Here is an 18456-nt window from a genome sequence, read left to right on the forward strand (position 1 = left end):
CAAACACATCGCCACGAGCAACTGAATGAATATTATATATAGTTAATGTCACAATTTAAGGCCACAGTGGCGAGAGACAGCGATGATTATTTATGTTGCAGAGGTCTCCATGCGAATCGGGCCAGTCACCACGATGGATTGACATTATATACATAGGTGAGAGCCTGAGAGGCCATTATGTTTTCTCAGAAATGCATGAATAAGTCAAGCTTGAATTGAGTATTTTATTTGACTGACCCTTCCTTGGGCAGGCAGTGTCAAAGTCCTCACAGCAGCTGTTATAATAACCACACATGGAGTCACATTGACAACTCTTCTGGGGGTTGAAGATGTCACATCGGCCCACACAAGACTCTGAGGAAAGATTGGTTAACTCGTCAGTAGGCCTACTAAAAAGATATATCATGGTTGTGTAAAGTATTATTCCAAGAACATGACAGTGATGCAGTATATGGATTAACTATAGCTAGTGCTCAACGTACTGTAATTACATAATGACAAACATAAAATAATACATAAACTTACCCTCTGCAGCAAAAGCAGTAGCCATCAAGGCCACAAGTGCCAGCAGGATCCCTGCTGCTGGTTTCATGTCTGCTCACTTTATGTGGTAAGAAATTGATAGTCCACTTTTCAGATGAAAAACAGCAAGCACTTCATGAAGCAGATCTATTTGCCATGTACAGCTCTGCCTGTCTACATGAACTCAATGTGTTTGAACTGAGAGGCACACTTTGGGACACAGACTGAAATCAATCGATTTCAACCAAAAGTGAACGAACCCTCACCCCAGATTGATTGATGATTCAATGTTTAATTATTAAACTCCCACAGAAGATTGATATATTTTACTTCAATTTATCAAAACAAGCAGCATGGGGAACCCCAAGGGTGGTTTAGAGCTCAGTTGGCCCCAATAGAGCATCGAAGTCTGACGTCAATATCGGTAGAGGGCGCAAATCCACAGGTTCATGTACTTTATATTTGCATTGTAATCCCCATAGGGGGGACTCAAATAAGAACTGTGTTTGAAAAATAAACAAATCATCCAGGCCGCTTCACTCATATGGATATGAAGAATCAACTGACTGAGAGAAAATGCTAATGTTATTGCTGCTGAATTAGTTACATTTTCGCTAGAAGCAGACTGTATCATATATGAGTGACTGACTGTCGCAAAAGATACAGAGACACCTCCCTGACAATAACACCAAGGCAGCTTGTTTATTTTTGGACCACAAATGCTTATAGTAAACGATATTATGATCACCCCATGTTATTCTCCATAGATAAATTACTTCCGTGAACCAGGGGAATCGAGGAGACGAGCGAGTGACGTCAGGACTATAGCCATGATAAATGAGCATGAACTTTGCATTTCTTATCAAAGGGGTTAGTCATTCATGTGCATGTCAATAACAGAGCTCCAAAAGTCCTAAGTATAGGATTTTAGAGGGGCATGCAAAAATCAAGTGCAAAACAGCACTGGTAAATGCTGGAGTGTATAGTCTACCTTCCAGGTACAAGGCCTTTTACAAATCATGCCAGGGGCCCAATTTTATAATCTGCCTGTGGGAACCCAATTAAGTTTCACTTTCATTTTAATGGTATAGGCCTACTTGAGAAAATATTTCCAGAAAAACTTCTTTAGCTACTTTATTTGGATGCTGTGCACCAGTTTCACATTCATAGCTTGTCTTTTCAAATAAACAAAAGGCCTTGCTCTGAAACCAAGGTTGATAACAGGTGTTAGATTAACTTTATTTGAACATTTCACTTGTAAGATACCACACCTTAAGTTTGACAATTTATTGAAACAAAATGAGATGAATGTGCACTGGATGAGGAACCCTTAAAGGACCACTTCACCACTTTTCAACCTATCTTCATATAATAGGTCCTCACTAATAATCATGATAAAATGGCGCAATTTTTTTCTACTCTGTCTGTGTCTCATAGGAGGGCTGTGGGCAGTTCAGAAACCGTCTTCCAGTGACATCATCGATGGGGAATACAAGCTAATAGAAACTGCAGGCTTTCTAGTCCTGAAAAGTTGCAATGCGAAAATGGAAGCCATCGTTCTCACGATAATGAAAATCTAATCATTTTTGTAAAAAAGATCTTGTTTAAAAAATAATCTGCCTAATGATGATGTCACTGGAAGACGGTTTCTAAACTGCCCACAGCCCTCAAATTTGAAAGCAATGAATAGCAGAAATAGCTGATCTAGCCGATTGCAACATAGATTGGCTGTGGTGAGTGGAGGCAGGTGTAGTGGATATGGGGGATTGTGAATCGGGATTGGCTAATGAGTGATGGCAAGTGAGGTAGATAGGGAAGCGATTGATAATGGGGATTGGCCGTGATAAGCAGAGGGTATTCCTGAACCTTCGTTTAACACAACTACAGTATGTACATTAATCACCTTGTAGGTTCTGTATTGAAATGAGATGGTTTTCTGACTATTATCTGTGGGACTATTGGCTGTCAGACTATTGGTTGTCGGACTATTGGTTGTCGGACTATTGGCTGTTGGACTATGTAGTCTGTACTGTACTGTACTGTACTGTACTGTACCAGACCCATTGCAAGATGCTGTACTCTGTCGTCGACCCTAAGCCATTCCAGCCTGTAAAAGTGGGCAGGGGTGAGGTGGGTTCAGGGGGTGAGGCCAAGTAGGAGCCTGACCAGTTTTTTTTGGGAGGTCTGGAGCCTTGTTTTAAGGGCCTTTGAGGTGCTGTGGTAACAAGAGGTGCATGCATAGTCGAAGAAACCTTGTACGAGGGCTCCTGTTGGGTCTTCAAGGTGTTTTTGTTGACCAGTGAGGAGATCCTGTAAAGGAATCTTGTTCTTTGGTTGACCTTTTTGATTACGTTGGTGGCCATTTTATCACCGGAAAGATTAGCCTCCAGGATGGAACCTAGGTAGGTAATTTCATCTTTTCGTGTGATAATATTGTCACCCACTCTAACCAAGAAGCCATCTGCCTTGCTGGGATGGGATTACTATTTGATCCGAAGAGAATTGATTCAGTGCACATTTTTCACATTCCTTGCGTTCATACAGTTATAGGATTCACACGTGCCACGTGGACATGGGCGGACTGGAAGGCTAACCGGTGACCTCTGTACCCACTAAACGTGAGTATTATGTGGGACTGCGTACCTAGGTGAATGAAAAATCTATTAAAAAATCACACCTGTGTGAACTGAGTGGTGCAAATCCCCTCATAGTCACATAGGTGGGTTAACACGGACATTGCTGTTCCTTGGAGTGGTTGCACCACTCAAAAATCTTTATTCAACAATTTAAAGATTTTTCAATGCCTTCAAAAGGAAAGAGGGGGGAGAGAGAGAGAGAGAGAGAGAGCGAGAGCGCATATTATTCCTGATTTTAGTGTCATCCGAGCACTGAGGGAGAGAGAAATGTTTACTGAGAGTTTAAACGTCTCGACATGCGCTCGTGTGCATTTCCCTCCTGGTTTACCTGCACATTAACATTCTGCTAATGTTCAAGAGAGAGCAGGCCGTACCGTCCGCTCCATCTATGAGTTGGTACCGTGTATAGAAAAGCCACATCACATTAATAATAGACTACGAGACACCCAACAGCCTGTAAGGCTTGTACTATAATAATAATCTTTATAGAAAACATAACATGATAACTGAGATCTAGTTTACCGCCAGGATTTGCGATCTGGGTGAGTTCCGTAATGCTCGCAGCAGTCCATTAGTTTCAGGGCATATTGGATGCAGTATGAAAATGCAACGTATGAGACTCAGACTTTGAACATGATTATGGCTGGTGTCCAGAATGTTAATGTTCATGTAAATTACCCCTTTAATGTATACATTCCATTTCCCCATGCATGATTATTTTTGTGGACCAAACAACTGTGCCTATGGGTACCGAAACACAGTACGTACTGTATGCTGTATGCAACACCTGTCCCCATTCACAGAGTACTTATATTAGTTCACTGGAAATCCCACTTCTAACTAAATAATTACTCACCTACTGCTGCAGGTCCATAAATAATCCCAGTGTTGTTCAAGATGCATAATAATGATTGTCGCATGGTTTAGCGACGACTACCACAGTCCACATACCACTATGAGAGGAGAACGACACTTTGGGACTTTTGTCATAGTAGCTTGTTTACAACTGAAACAGCCTTCCTGTGCAATAACTTTCTCTTCAAAATAAGAGCTGCGTGTAATGATTAGTCAACACTAGTTTTATTGCTAAGTCTACTTACAGGACATATTATTTCAAATTGCATTCTCTCATACTTTGGATGCTCGACGCAGCATTGTTTTGCTACATTGCTACACACACACACACACACACACACACACACGTGCGATACCGCACGCACGCAGCGCACGCAGCATTGACATGTGTTGCTACGACGCAGCATTGTGTTGGTACGTGCTAGGCACTCATTGTGCAGGCACGCGCATTGTACACACACGCGCAAATCTTACGCATGCGCACACCACTCTACATGATACAGGTACACGGACATTGCTGGCCATTGCTGGTTTCACGCATGCGCACACCACTCGTGCTCATGATGACTGATACATGATACATGATACATGATACAGGTGGATATTGCTGGATGTAGGAGTGGTTGCACCACTCAAAAATCTATAACGTTGAAAACTACATAAATGGTTAGTTTTGGCAATCTCAATAAAATAATTCAAAATGTAAAACAACAGTTTCTTGATGAATATTGTTTGGAAGATTTGAATTTTATATATTCTGAAGTGATTTGCCCACCCTGTCTTTCCACCCCTTGTTTCATTTCTCGCTTCTCCACTGATTGTGATTAGGTGAAAAGGTATGTGGACCTTTGTTCTCAGTTTAGCTAGTACTATGAGGTAGGCTATCAATGTCTTACTTTGGACGGCTTCCATATATCTCTAATCAATTCACGATAATTAGATATAATACTTTATTAGGTCAGTTCAGTTACACTTCTGGTGTTTGTCCATAAACGTTGGGACTTATTCTACATTGTTAAAATAGATGGATAGGATACTATTTTTTTCTTTGAGAGAGTTGTCTCTCCTTGCTCTGGCCTGTTGATTGGAAGATTCAGTTTCACCCTAACATATAGGGTTCTTAATCTGTACACATACTAGCACCATAACTGATGTTGTTTTGACATTATTGGTAGAAAGATGTAATTTCATTATACATGGACATGTGAGGTTTGGAGCCAGCAGAATTTGACTCATAATATGAGTCAAATTCTGCTGGTCATATTATGACCTTTTACCATGACAGTGTAGAAAATGCTCAACGAAAACGACTGATTTAAAAATCAAATGCTTATTTTTGGCAAGCGGTACTACCATGTGACAAATTATAAATAGGCTAAATAGGAATAGTGCAGCATTATGCTGCCATGAAACTCCAATCTTTTTATTTATTTATCTCTATACATGATGATACTTTGCTCTGTACATGCCTGGATTAAGTTTGCTAATTGCAATCCAGATTTATAGTCTGATGATGATGATGTTGATCTCTTCATTGTTTATGTGTGTATTAACCTTTATGTGGTATATTACAGTAACAAGTGGATGGAAAGCATGTGGAATTAAATGTTACAGGTGCAAACACAAATGCATAAGTAATGCTTTTTGTGCAGGCCTCTTGAATGTAGCAGGATATTTATTTCATCAAAAAGTACGTTTCAAAAGAACATTTTATCTGGAGACAGTCATATACTCTTTCATGTTTCAAAGTTTCTTAGAACGGACAAAACGGAGAGAAACAATGTATAATTGAAGGCATGTGAAATACAGCTTTGATTTATTTTCTTATTTTTGATTTAATTGTGAGAGAGCATAATTAACTATTTGTTTACCAGCCAGTTTCATCAATTCAACGCCACTGCTGTCCATATCCTACGTGGACTGTCAGTCAGCTATAAAAGAATTTGTCGGGCCAGATATTATCTCTGGCGCAGTGGCAGGCCAGTTCTGGCCCACGGGCTGACTGTTGCCTACCACTGCTCTACCACTCATTCCTCTGGAAACCAACTTCAGTAATGTAGCAGTAATGTAGGAGTCAATGTTTTGTTTTGAGTAAATCCATGATTAAGATTAAGAATACGTTTTAGCAACAAAAGAAAAGGGTTAAAAGGTTTGCTGGAAATTTGATTGCATTTCATGAGTGTCTAAAAAGGTCAAACTGACCAGCCCCGATTTAATTTCACCTGACAATCTGTTTGATGTTTAATTAGAGCCAGTCTTTGATGCAACTTTGTATAAATCTGATGATGTCACAGTCTCTATATAGTTCAGTTGGAGTCAGTCAGACACTGAAGGAAGCAACACAGTGTTATGATAATACAATTGACCCTGTAATCTTTTGTGTAACAACCTTTTTAAGAAAAGTTTTTGTCGTGTGTTTCGCGTACAAATACGTTTTTGTGTTTTGTGAGGTCTACTCCACCAAGTGATACATTTTTTAAGAAGAAGAAGAAGAGTGCTTTTTCATCACAAACTGTAGGTGTCAACTATATTATCAGTTTAATGAATGTGGACAAGCTTACCCTCTGAAATATGCAAGAATACATGTTTTATGTGTATGTTTTATAATGCTATAAGCCTATAATATTTGTCAATGCTGGTGAGTTTTATGACTTTATCAAAGCTCACCTTATCTCAGAGGGCACTGCATGAGGACACAGGAATAGTTACTGGTATGTATAAAGGAAAGAAGAGATTCTAATAATGTCCTTGTGTTGAGCATGATCATAAAAGCTTATACATTTTCAAAATAATATATTAAACTCTATACTTACTGTCCATCCCTCAGACACAACCTGAAGGGATTTGGCAGATTTTGACATTCAACAGCTAAACCAGTGGTAAAACCATTCATGTGATTCCTGAAGCTTGTCATTAACTAATCTTTCAAGAGATTAAAAAAGAAACATTGATCATAAGGAGCATTTATTTAAATAGATTTTAACACAAAATGCATATTGAGCATTTTCAATAAAGCTCTGCCGTTTGTTATTAAATCAAAACTAGGATTGATAGCTACTTCCTCGTTAATATTATCTTAATGCTTGTGTGACTCCAAGATTAGCTTGGTTGGATTAAGCATGTGGAAAAGCTTTTGTGAGCACAAGCATGCTCACAAAAGAGCTTTTGTTGCACCTGAAAAAACTGTTTCTTTTATAAACATTGTGTAGCTATCTCTCTGTCTGTCAAACCTTCCCTCATCCCTTTCTTCATTTACATCTTCCTCTCTTTCACAACAGCTACGGCCTCCCTCACTTTACAGTCCTACAGTACACTGTAGTTAATGTTTGATCGACTTCAGTGATATATATCTATATATATATGATATATATCATTACATCACTGCTGACATCTTAAGCTGCTGGACTGGAACAGGACTGTGTTTTCTTGTGGGTCGTCATCATCCGGAGTAACTGGTTTGCTCTTACAGGTTTCAGACTATTTAGGGATGGGAGTTGCAGTTAACATCCTGAAGTGGTCGTGGTACCATCGGAAATACTTCATTATCATCCTCACCCCACTCCTCATCCTTCCGCTGCCTCTCATCATTCCCACACCAGTAAGTGTGTGTGTGTGTGTGTGTGTGTGTGTGTGTGTGCGTGTGTGTGTGTGTGTGTGTGTGTGTGTGTGTGTGTGTGTGTGTGTGTGTGTCTCTATGAACTCTATGAACTGAACATGTGATGCTTGATTATGTGTCATGAACGTGCAATGAAAAGTTATTGATTGATTATCTTGATTTACAGTTTTAATTTATGACAAATATATTTCTCTATGGTTGATTGATTGATTAAATACTTTATTAACAGTAATAACAGCAAATTGTACAGAGGTACGGTTCACCGTGATCTAAAAGGATAACACAAAAAGTTCCAAGGACTTGTTTCCATTGTGATCCTGTGTATTAAATTAATTAAGACAGGATAAAAACATCTGCACACTGTTCTATAGCTCCAAAGAACTTACTTATTACTGGCGCAATGTTTCAACTTTCAACCCTTTTAGGTCTTCATCAGCCAAATATTTCTGGGAACTATTCAATTCATTGAGACATTTAAGACATAAAATAATAAACAAAACATAATCAACACTAGTAGCAATGAACATATATGTACAGTAAACATTTCAGGTGGGTGTGTGGGTGGGTGGGGTCATCTCTGCTGCTAAGCTGAGAGGGCTTTTCTAGGACCTTTATGTATTCATTGCGGGATAAGAAGCTTGCACTTTGAAGCTCATTTTACAACAGTGTTTTTACCAACATAACAATATTCGGTTATAATATTATCAGAGACAAGAACAGCAAACTGTTTTCATGGTCAAGTTTACTGTTATCTATGTCAGATAACAGTAAACCTATAGTCATTTAAATATTATATGACATATGAAAATACATTTTAATCATATTACTAAATATTCTAATTCAATATATCACATTGTGATATAGGCTGCAACATCACAGCTGTAGCTAAGTGGGTAGAGAGGCTGTTAATCAGTAGGTCACTGGTTCGCCTCCAGGCCCACCCATGACCTAATTGATTAGATGTGTCGCGTGCTTAGAAAGCATTGGACATTTTCCAAATTATCGTGGAAACTCAAAAAGCGGTAGCTTCAGAGTCAGCAAACTGTTTGTCTTTATGGTCAAGATTACTGTTATCTTTGTCAGTAATGAGTAAACCTATAGTCATTTAAAGAGGTGAGGGAGGTAAGATACCAACACAGTAGTTAATTTGCCTCTATAAGTTAATGCTGTTTGTTGGTCCATGCACACAGGCGACACAGCATCTCAAATGGTGTTCTCTTTCTTAATGCTATATCTCTTGTTATTGTTAATACAATGAAAAGTATAACAAGGAGACAAAAGCAAATAAACTTTGCTATTGTGTACCAGTAGGGTATATGAGATAAAAACATTTAATCTTAATTTAATTTAATTTAATTCCGTCTGTACTTTGATTACAGCTTAGAGGAAGCCTTCCCAACTAAAGTGCTAAAATGTCATCAGCTACAGCAGACCATCACACAGCTAGGCTACAGATGTAAACTTTTGTTTCTTATCTTTGGTAGCATAGGGCACGTGCACAAGTTGGTTGTGAGTGGCCTTCAAATGGCTGGCCTCTCTATAAGGAGGGCCCAAGGTTAGCAAGGTATTGCTCAGGAAGCCGCTCAATTTGGAGCAGGCATTGTTTCCTTTACCCATGGCCTGTTGTCTGCTGTGTTTGATAAGCATGCCAACAATGTTGCAACAATGTATGTATGCCACAATGTTCTGCCTTACAGTTTATGCACTTTGTAATTGTGTGCCTGTGTGTGTGTGTGTGTGTGTGTTTAAAGGAGGCACGATGTGGCTTCACCATCATCCTCATGGCGTTGTACTGGTGTACAGAGTGCATGCCTCTGGCTGTGACCGCTCTGCTCCCTGTGGTCCTGTTTCCCATGATGGGAATCATGGAGTCTTCTGTGGTATGTGCATGCAATGGCACAATAATGCTATTGGCCCGGTTTACCAAACGCATAATAGGTGTAAGACTCTGAACATAGACATTTCGTGCATAGATGTGCAACGCATTGGTAGGCCTCAGGCCTACCATTTATAAGTGTGTGTGTGTGTGTGTCTGTCTGTTACAGGTTTGTGTGGAGTACCTAAAGGACTCTACCATGCTGTTCATTGGGGGCCTGTTGGTGGCCATTGCTGTTGAGAAGTGGCATCTTCATAAACGCATTGCCATCCGGCTCCTCCTGATTATCGGCGTGAGACCTGCTCTGTAAGAATACCTCATTCAACTTCAAACTCCATTGACATTCATTTCTGGTGACTGATATTGTCCTTCATGCATGAATCTCATGGATTTCATTTACAGGACTCATTAATGCAACATTACATTACAGGAAACATCTCGTATAGAAGGACAATATAATAAGCAGCAGGGATGTGTGTTTTTAATGAAGTGATCGGTCTAAAAAACATAATGAGTAAAGTGATCAAAAAGTTTCTGAACTTCTGAGTAAAATGAATCAATGAATCATATCCACAATGGTCAAAATGTTGTGGTATGTGATATTGTTGCTGTTGGGCAGAAACCTTGTATATCCATATTTCATCTTCATCTTTTCATACAAGAGGAAGAGGGTTGCACAGGTATAGCCGCTCTACTTTAAATGTATTTGTTTATTTAGACGGGACATTGCATATTAATGGACACAGTCCCCACAAAACATTAAAAACAAAACAGGCAGACAGTGGAATACATTACATTAGGAAACAGCATTAAAATATACAAGAACAATGTACAAAGGTGTAAAGTGCATCTATGGCTTAGCAGCGTTTTTATAGGGCAATACAGATTTGTAACTAAAGTAACCAATTGTGCATAAAGTGCAGTAGCCTATTGCTTTCAAGTAATAGAGGGTACAGTATGCGCATGACATCATCATCATACCCAGAAGTATGTGGGAACACCTGAGTGGTAAAAAACCTTCTGGCCTTGACAGCACATACATCCAAACAGAAATGCCCTATCTGATTGCATTAAACAACGTTAAACTTTGCCAATCACTTTATGCATTATGTATAATGCATACCCTCTATACAGGATATGCTGTGTCATGACCTGGCTCTAGGCCATAACAAAAAGGAGAAAGACACAGCTTTTAAAAGTGCACAAAGTAATATTTATTTACAATATAAAAAACTTAATCATGTGGGGTGTGTTAATCAGTGAAATCAAAACAGTAGTGTAGGTGAGACTGGTGAGTGGATGTGTGTTAAATGTAGTGTGGGGTGTTGAATGGTGCAAACTGCAAACCAAAGGACAAACTAGATCTAAAGTGTATTGCTGCCAACAGGAAGAGAGAGAGGGTGAGTGTGGCAAACACTGGGAATACTGGCCAGGTGCTCCCAATGTACTGATTGGCACCCCAATTTCCCAACCTGCAGGCCTTGTAAAGACAGAGTAGGCAGCACAGACCCACAGACCCTAGGCCAAGCTACAGGGGGCTGTGACAGCTGTCAAAGTGCAAAAGTGCTTAGACTATTTTTTTACTTTTGTGAAAGTGAAAGTGGTTAAGTCAGTCTATGGGGTTTATAAGAATAAGATAATATAATGCACATCTTCCAAACTGTTAAACTAACAGATAACAGACATAAGCAGGGGCTCGCAACTCACTTATAATGCTCCAGATAATTTTTATTCACGAACACAGCAGGCAGGACATACATCGTTTCGACCAGTATAGGTCTTTCTCAAAAGAAAGAATTGGAATTGGAAAATTGGAAGAAATAGAGCATCGCAATATTGTGTTTGTTGTCATGATTTGTCACGACTCGAGTTGGCTTCGTACGACCTTAAAAGGTCTTTAAATAAATACTTTTTGAAATGTCTATGGGGAAAATGCATTGGGAATTATTTCCTGGGCCTGGCATCGTCATGAAAGGGGGCGGGACTGCGACGCTCTATCTATCCACACTTTTCCTGGGCTGTGTGTGCTCCAGTTCCTGTTGATTTCATTGGATATCATTGGTCATCTGACCAGTTTCATTGGCTTTCATTGGATCAAATCGACAGGAACTGGAGCACACACAGCCCAGGAAAAGTGTGGATAGGTATCATAATATACTTAAAGTACTCATTGTGCAGAATGTCACATTTCACAAGTTCAAAATGTATACTAACTTTTGATAATAATAATAATAATAATACAAAATAAATAAATAATAATAATACAAATAATGTAAATAAAGTACCAATTGTTTTTACTTACGGTAAACAGTACTTAAGTAAATGCACTTAGTTACTTTACACCACTGTCCACAGGCTCATGATGGGCTTCATGATCTGCTCAGCCTTCCTGTCTATGTGGATCAGCAACTCGGCGACCACCGCCATGATGCTACCCATGGCCCAGGCCGTGCTGGATCAGCTGTGTGCCACAGAGGCCCGGGCCGTAGAACGTGAGCTGCGGGCTGCAGGGGAGGACAACCAGGCCTTTGAGCTGGAGGAGACCCAACAGAACAAAGAGGAGCTGCCCAACGGGAAAATCGCGCCAGAAGACAACCAGGCCTTTGAGCTGGAGGAGACCCAACAGAACAAAGAGGAGCTGCCCAACGGGAAAATCGCGCCAGAAGACATCAAACCTCAGTCAGAGGTCAGAGTGAGTAAGTGCAAAATATCTGACTGGTGGGGTTGGCGAAAGGGCCTTTCTGTGTGGAGTTTGCATGTTCTCCCCATGTCCTCTAGGGTAGGTAACCACACAAAAACATGCAGTAATCCTGGTCTATATACTGCCTCCCCCTGGTCAGCCAGGGCACCTGATGGAGGGGAAAGGAACTGGTTGGAATATCGTATGCACTGTATATACATATATTATTTTGAGATGAATGTACCGTATCGTTTGTTTGATAATTTGCCTACTGAAAAACGTTAATGTTTTACTGTCTCAACTCTCTTCTCAAACTCTGAAACCTATCATGTTGCTTCACCTAACATCCTCATTTAGACTTTGTGCATGTAGCTGTTAACGGAAATCACGGTTGACGTCAAGAAGTTTTGGGATTATAGATTTCTGAGATGACTAACGCAGTACATCGCAAAGTTCTTGAGTGACTCCCTTCGCATACCTCCAAATTCTGTCCTTCCTCTTACTGTCATGACTCAGAGAATCCAGATCAGGACTCGAGTGTTGACTCGGAATTGGAAAGGAGGAGAATATTAAGAGAGGAAGAGTACCGTCAACTGAAAAAAGGAATGAGTCTGAGTGTGTGTTACTCTGCAAGCATCGGCGGGACAGCCACCCTCACTGGCACGACCCCTAACCTCATCCTGAAGGGTCAATTAAACAAGTGAGGTTCTCATAAAACAACATAAAATCAAATAACATAACATAAATATGAAATAACATCATTTCTAATTAAAATATTATTTGTTGTATGACTCTTGTCGAGGGTTGTGTAATTAAGTATAAATTAAGCCTGAGTGTCCAAAGTACACAGAAACAGTTTTATAATACAGGAAACTCTTTATATGTAAATAACAAATATCCTTCCCCCTCTCCTTTCCCATCATACATTTCTCTCCCATCTCCTCAACCCCTCTCTTCCTCTGAAGACTCTTTCCCAAGAATGGTGATATAATCAACTTTACCAGCTGGTTTACCTTTTCCTTTCCCCATATGCTGCTCTTGCTAGCATTCTCCTGGTTATGGCTGCAGTTCTTGTACCTGGGCTTCAAGTAAGTAATCTGATAGCAACATTTTGGGTTACAGCAATACTGATCATGACATTTTACAATATTCAATATATTCCATTGCAGTTAAACAAATACCACAGGAAACAAAAAACAACTGCAACAATAGAATACACAGAATCAAGCGAGGGGCACAAATGTGAGCTTATAAAAACGCTATTTTATCATCACAAAATAGTAACTACTAACTGATAATGACTGCATTCAAGAACAGTATTAAAAATACATTCCTGAAATGAAATAAATGTACAGTATGGTACATAGAGTAAAGGTCTGCCCAGGAATCAAACCAGGGACTCACTGTCAGCCACAAGAGCCTACGTGGTACGTGCTTCGGCAGTGGCACCCCCAGCCTTTAGGGAACTACCGGTATTTGAGTGATCTGATGACCTTTCCTCTAGCCCCATCCTAAGCCAAACATTCCCAGCCTCTATGGGGGGCTGTTAGTGGGGATTTTATACTCTTAGCCTTGTTAAGTACAAGTGTTGAAATAGAGTAGACATAAGCCAACAATCACTCCTGACCTTCTAATCAGCCATTCATTTACTTGTTATCTACATTCATAAGTTCATAAATCTTTAATCACTTTGATTCATTTACTAATCCCTGCTCTTGGCCTTTGTACCTATTCTACCCAGCATGAAGAAGTCATTTGGTTGTGGCCTCAAAAACAAGGACAGAGACGATGAAGCATATGCAGTGATGAAGGAGGAGTATAGGAAGTTGGGTCGGGTGACATTTGCGGAGGTGGCAGTACTGAGCATCTTCGTCAGTCTGGTTGTCCTCTGGTTCACCAGGGAACCAGGATTCATGGACGGATGGGCCACCCTTCTTTTCAACAAGGGTGGAAAAAGGTCTCTCTCACTCTCTACTTACTCTATTTTTGTATACAGAAAATTGATCTAAATACATCTGTCCTACTCAATCACCCCTGCCCTCTCTGTCAGTGTTCAGTTCAGTTCAGTTTTTTGAGTGTCCGTTGCTTGTATCCTGTCCAAATATCCGAAAAAGTGCTAGGGAGAAGCCATAAGCGTGTCGGGCCCTACCCCTGGAGTCCATTTGCATATTTAGGTGCATATGTGTTGTAGACTGATGGACGTCTGTCTACATGCACAGTGCATACATTCATGTAGTCCTTACATAAGTGTCCTCACAACCCCTCACAATCTCTGCGATTGTTCACACGTGATGTGTGATGACGAGCAAACACTTATCAGCCTACAAAGCAAGGCAAAAAGTGCACGCAACCGCCTGGGTGACAGCAGACACTGGCGATTTGGCATGGGAGGTAAGATCTTAATTTTCGGGCCTGTTGAGAACTCTAGTTTTCGCCGGCCTGCCGGGCACGGCTGGAATAATAACTTTGGGGCAGGCCCGTCTAGAGTTTAAATGAACAGGTATCAGTCAAAAGGGAGATATCGAAGAGGAAGGATGGATGGGGTAGGATCAACATATGGAATGTCATAACAGGTCAGCTCCATAAATGGAGATCTAAGGGTTTGAGGTAAGATGTACAGTTGCTGGCCAATATTGATGACATCAGGGATCTCCATACATGGGCTTAATATTGGGATTATCCATCCCTGATGATGTCATGTGATGTCACATGCTCTCTCACCTGGGGTGACCAACCAACCAAACAACACACTGACGGGAAAGGCACGATTCGATTCCATAGTTAACTGCGACAATTGTGCAATTTTACACTCACTACAGCATGATAATAATAATGATAATAATAATAATAATAATAATAATAATAAGGGTAATAATAATAATAATAATAATAGAGTATTGAAATATAATCTCTTCTGCTGTATGCTTACAGTTTTGTGACTGATGGAACCACAGCTATCTTTATGTCCTTGCTCTTCTTCGTCATCCCTTCCCAGCTGCCCCGCTGTGGAGGCTATGGGTACGACAAAGAAGGTGAGAAAGAAGGGAAAGAAATGGAGATGGCATGAGTACTGTATAGTGATAGTCCTTTAATTTGTCTTTCTGCTAATCACAATACCAATGCTAATAGAAGATGAGAGTGGCATAGTGATGAAGAGCAGATTATTGATGTAATCCCCTTCTCCTAGGTAAGGTGGTGAAGGCGCCTCCTACCCTGCTGAACTGGCAGGTGGTCCATGAACGGATGCCCTGGAACATCATCCTCCTGCTAGGAGGAGGTTTCGCTCTGGCTGCCGGCAGTGAGGTACTGTAAATTGTACTGAACTGCCAGCTAGTATAATTCCTTTCACCCACTTACCTTATGCAATGGCCACGCACCATAACTATGATGACAGTGATTTAATTATTAGTGATTATCAGTGATTTAGTCATTAGCGTCGCCCACAAAACCTAAAGACTCATAAGGAAAAAAGGTGTAGCCTTCAGACCTGGAGCAGCATACCATATATGGTAGGCAGATATGGTGGGCCCAGGCAGTTGCTCCTGACATCTGTGTTATCAGAAAATAGTTTCTGATAATATTTTGGGTGAGACATAGGCCATGCAATTGCTCAATATTGATTCATTTGACATTTTACAATGGTTAGTTTAAAGGTTTGTTAATATTCAGGAGTAGAAATACATTTCATATCAATATTTCCAGATGCCAACATCATCGACTCAACACAGACTGGTTTACTTTCATAGTCAAGAACTTGTGTGCAATTTTGAAATAGGCTAGATGAACGCCCTATCTGTATGCAACACAGACAACACTGAGTCAATACTGGCCTCAAGCCCACTTCATTTATTTAGGGCGCCTGTGATGTGACTATTTTGATTGATTGATGGTCCTTGGTTATCATCCTCCGGTTTTGACTTTGGGTTACGGAACTTACGGTTCACCCCTTTTGGGCATGTCATTGTAGTCAAGAAATAAGAAATGTAAATTAAATTCAAACTTTGGTTTTCCTGTGGGCCCCTACTCTCGTTTCCTGTCTCCACTCCACAGAAAATCTGTTATAAAACAAAATATGTGATGCCATGCGCTGTATGCTTGTACACTGTAGAGCTGCATTTTTTTGCGTCGTGCAAGTATAAAGGGTTGTGACAATCATGAAATCAGCTAAACGTTTGTGTCACCACATGGGGTCCTGTAGGCGTGATTATGACAGAAGTTCTATATCTGCACACATGCTAATCTCAGTAATTAGGAGGCCACCATTTTACATTTTTCTATTTGTCCAGGAATCAGGTTTGTCTACGTGGCTGGGGGAAAGCTTGGCTCCACTGAAGGTTGTTCCTCCGTACGCCATCTCCATAGTGATTACCCTGATGGTGGCCACATTCACCGAGTGCTCCAGCAACACAGCTACCACCACCCTGTTCCTTCCTATACTGGCCTCAATGGTACACACACACACACACACACACACACACACACACACACACACACACACACACACACACACACACACACACACACACACACACACACACACACACAGTGACACACACACACCTCTAGTAGGCTATTTACAACATTTGGTAGCCTATTACTATTTATATACAGTAACACCAAACAGACAGTTTTATCAATTAAGCGTGTGTGTGTGTGTGTGTGTGTGTGTGTGTGTGTGTGTGTGTGTGTGTGTGTGTGTGTGTGTGTGCGTACGTGTACTTCAGGCCACAGCCATAGAGCTACACCCCCTGTACGTGATGATTCCATGCGTGCAGGCTGCATCTCTGGCTTTCATGCTGCCTGTGGCTACACCACCCAACGCTATAGCCTTCGCCTTTGGAAACCTCCGGGTCTTAGACATGGTGAGAGACACACACACTCGCAACTTTACAGATAAACAGCCAAAAGTCACTTATAAGCAGCCATAACACCGGCTGCGACATCTGCATTTCTGCACGGGTATTACATGGTGCTTGAGTGATTTGAATCAGCTGTATGAGGAAGGGAAGCCCACATTAACTAATTTCGGAAAAGGGTGTGTGTTGTAAGCTTCTTGGGAAACAAGATGGATAGACAGCCTCTGCTTTCCACCTTTACAGACAACCAGAAATATGCTCTTGAGTAAGACCACAGTGCCACCTCCTGGAGGAAGTCACACTTACATTCAGCTGACATGCTTAAACATGTTAACCTATATAGCGGCCTATACTGTAGGTGAAAAAGATTAGCAAAAACAAAGAAAGTGTGTGTGTGTGTGTGTGTGTGTGTGTGTGTGTGTGTGTGTGTGTGTGTGTGTGTGTGTGTGTGTGTGTGTGCGCGCGTGTACGTATGTGTGTTTGTTATATGTTTGTGTACTTCTTACCAGTGCTTCATTTGTAAATTCTTAGGTGCCAGAGTGTGGCACCAGGGCCAAATTAGCCATTGGGCCATGGGGCCGTGGCCCAGGGGCCCTTGGCTCTCAGGGGCCCTTTGAGGAAACTAGACCGCACTGTACTGGGTTTGAGGCCCTGAAATTGGCCATTGATATAGTTAAATTTAGGTAAAGAATATGATAAAAACACGAATTTTTTGTGCACACGCACAGGGGTTAATCCGTAACCTCATCAAGGCTACTACAGTACTTCATTCTTACTTTTTATTTTGGGCCCACCAAAGCAATCAGATATTCGATTCTCACTCTTTTCTGAGCCAAGCTGTAAAACTTAGCGAGATTTCACAAACATGACAATGTTAACCAGTCAGTTCTGTTCATAAGAATCATATAACTAAACTCACCATTAGTTTTGAAAACAAAACGCATGCTGTCCCCAAGGCTAAACTCCAAGTAGCAGTTAAACTAGTCCATATGCAACGTGGATGTCTAATACTGAACATCAGAATAGACAAGGCAATATTCTTATAATTCAGCTTTTGATAAGACAAAGTAACTATATTATGAAATGTTGAAAGTTGAAGTTGAAATTCTACGTCCCAGAATTCACCCATGGGCGAATCATTTATTTCGCAAAATGAAACTTAAAAGAACTGTAATTGAGTCTGTGACATGCATGTGTGAAGCTATATATCTTGCCGTATCTGTCCCTTCAGATGAAGGCTGGCTTCATGCTGAACATCGTTGGAATTTTGACCATCAACTTGAGCATCAACACCTGGGGGTATACCATGTTTGAGCTTAATACCTTCCCTGACTGGGCCAACACTACTACACAAGCCAATGTTACATCCTTCTGCACCCAAAATGTCCTCTAGCTTCTTTTTTTATCACTTCAAG

The 18456-nt window shown here is 40.7% G+C and overlaps 1 protein-coding gene across 1 annotated transcript; it reads left to right on the forward strand.

The window, feature by feature from the left end:
• Nucleotides 1-7500: 7500 nt before the first annotated feature.
• LOC310854390 (solute carrier family 13 member 2-like) lies at nucleotides 7501-18434 on the forward strand (the record flags this gene model as incomplete). Its single annotated transcript, XM_083759006.1, has 12 exons — nucleotides 7501-7611; nucleotides 9381-9509; nucleotides 9675-9811; nucleotides 11861-12201; nucleotides 12702-12885; nucleotides 13151-13273; nucleotides 13927-14142; nucleotides 15117-15217; nucleotides 15373-15488; nucleotides 16472-16633; nucleotides 16910-17047; nucleotides 18273-18434. 12 exons carry the CDS (start codon nucleotides 7501-7503, stop codon nucleotides 18432-18434), a joined length of 1920 nt encoding a protein of 639 aa, XP_083615132.1.
• Nucleotides 18435-18456: the final 22 nt, after the last annotated feature.

The sequence above is a fragment of the Protomyctophum parallelum genome (genome assembly GCF_964188405.1).
Source record: "Protomyctophum parallelum genome assembly, chromosome: 1".
NCBI lineage: Eukaryota > Metazoa > Chordata > Actinopteri > Myctophiformes > Myctophidae > Protomyctophum > Protomyctophum parallelum.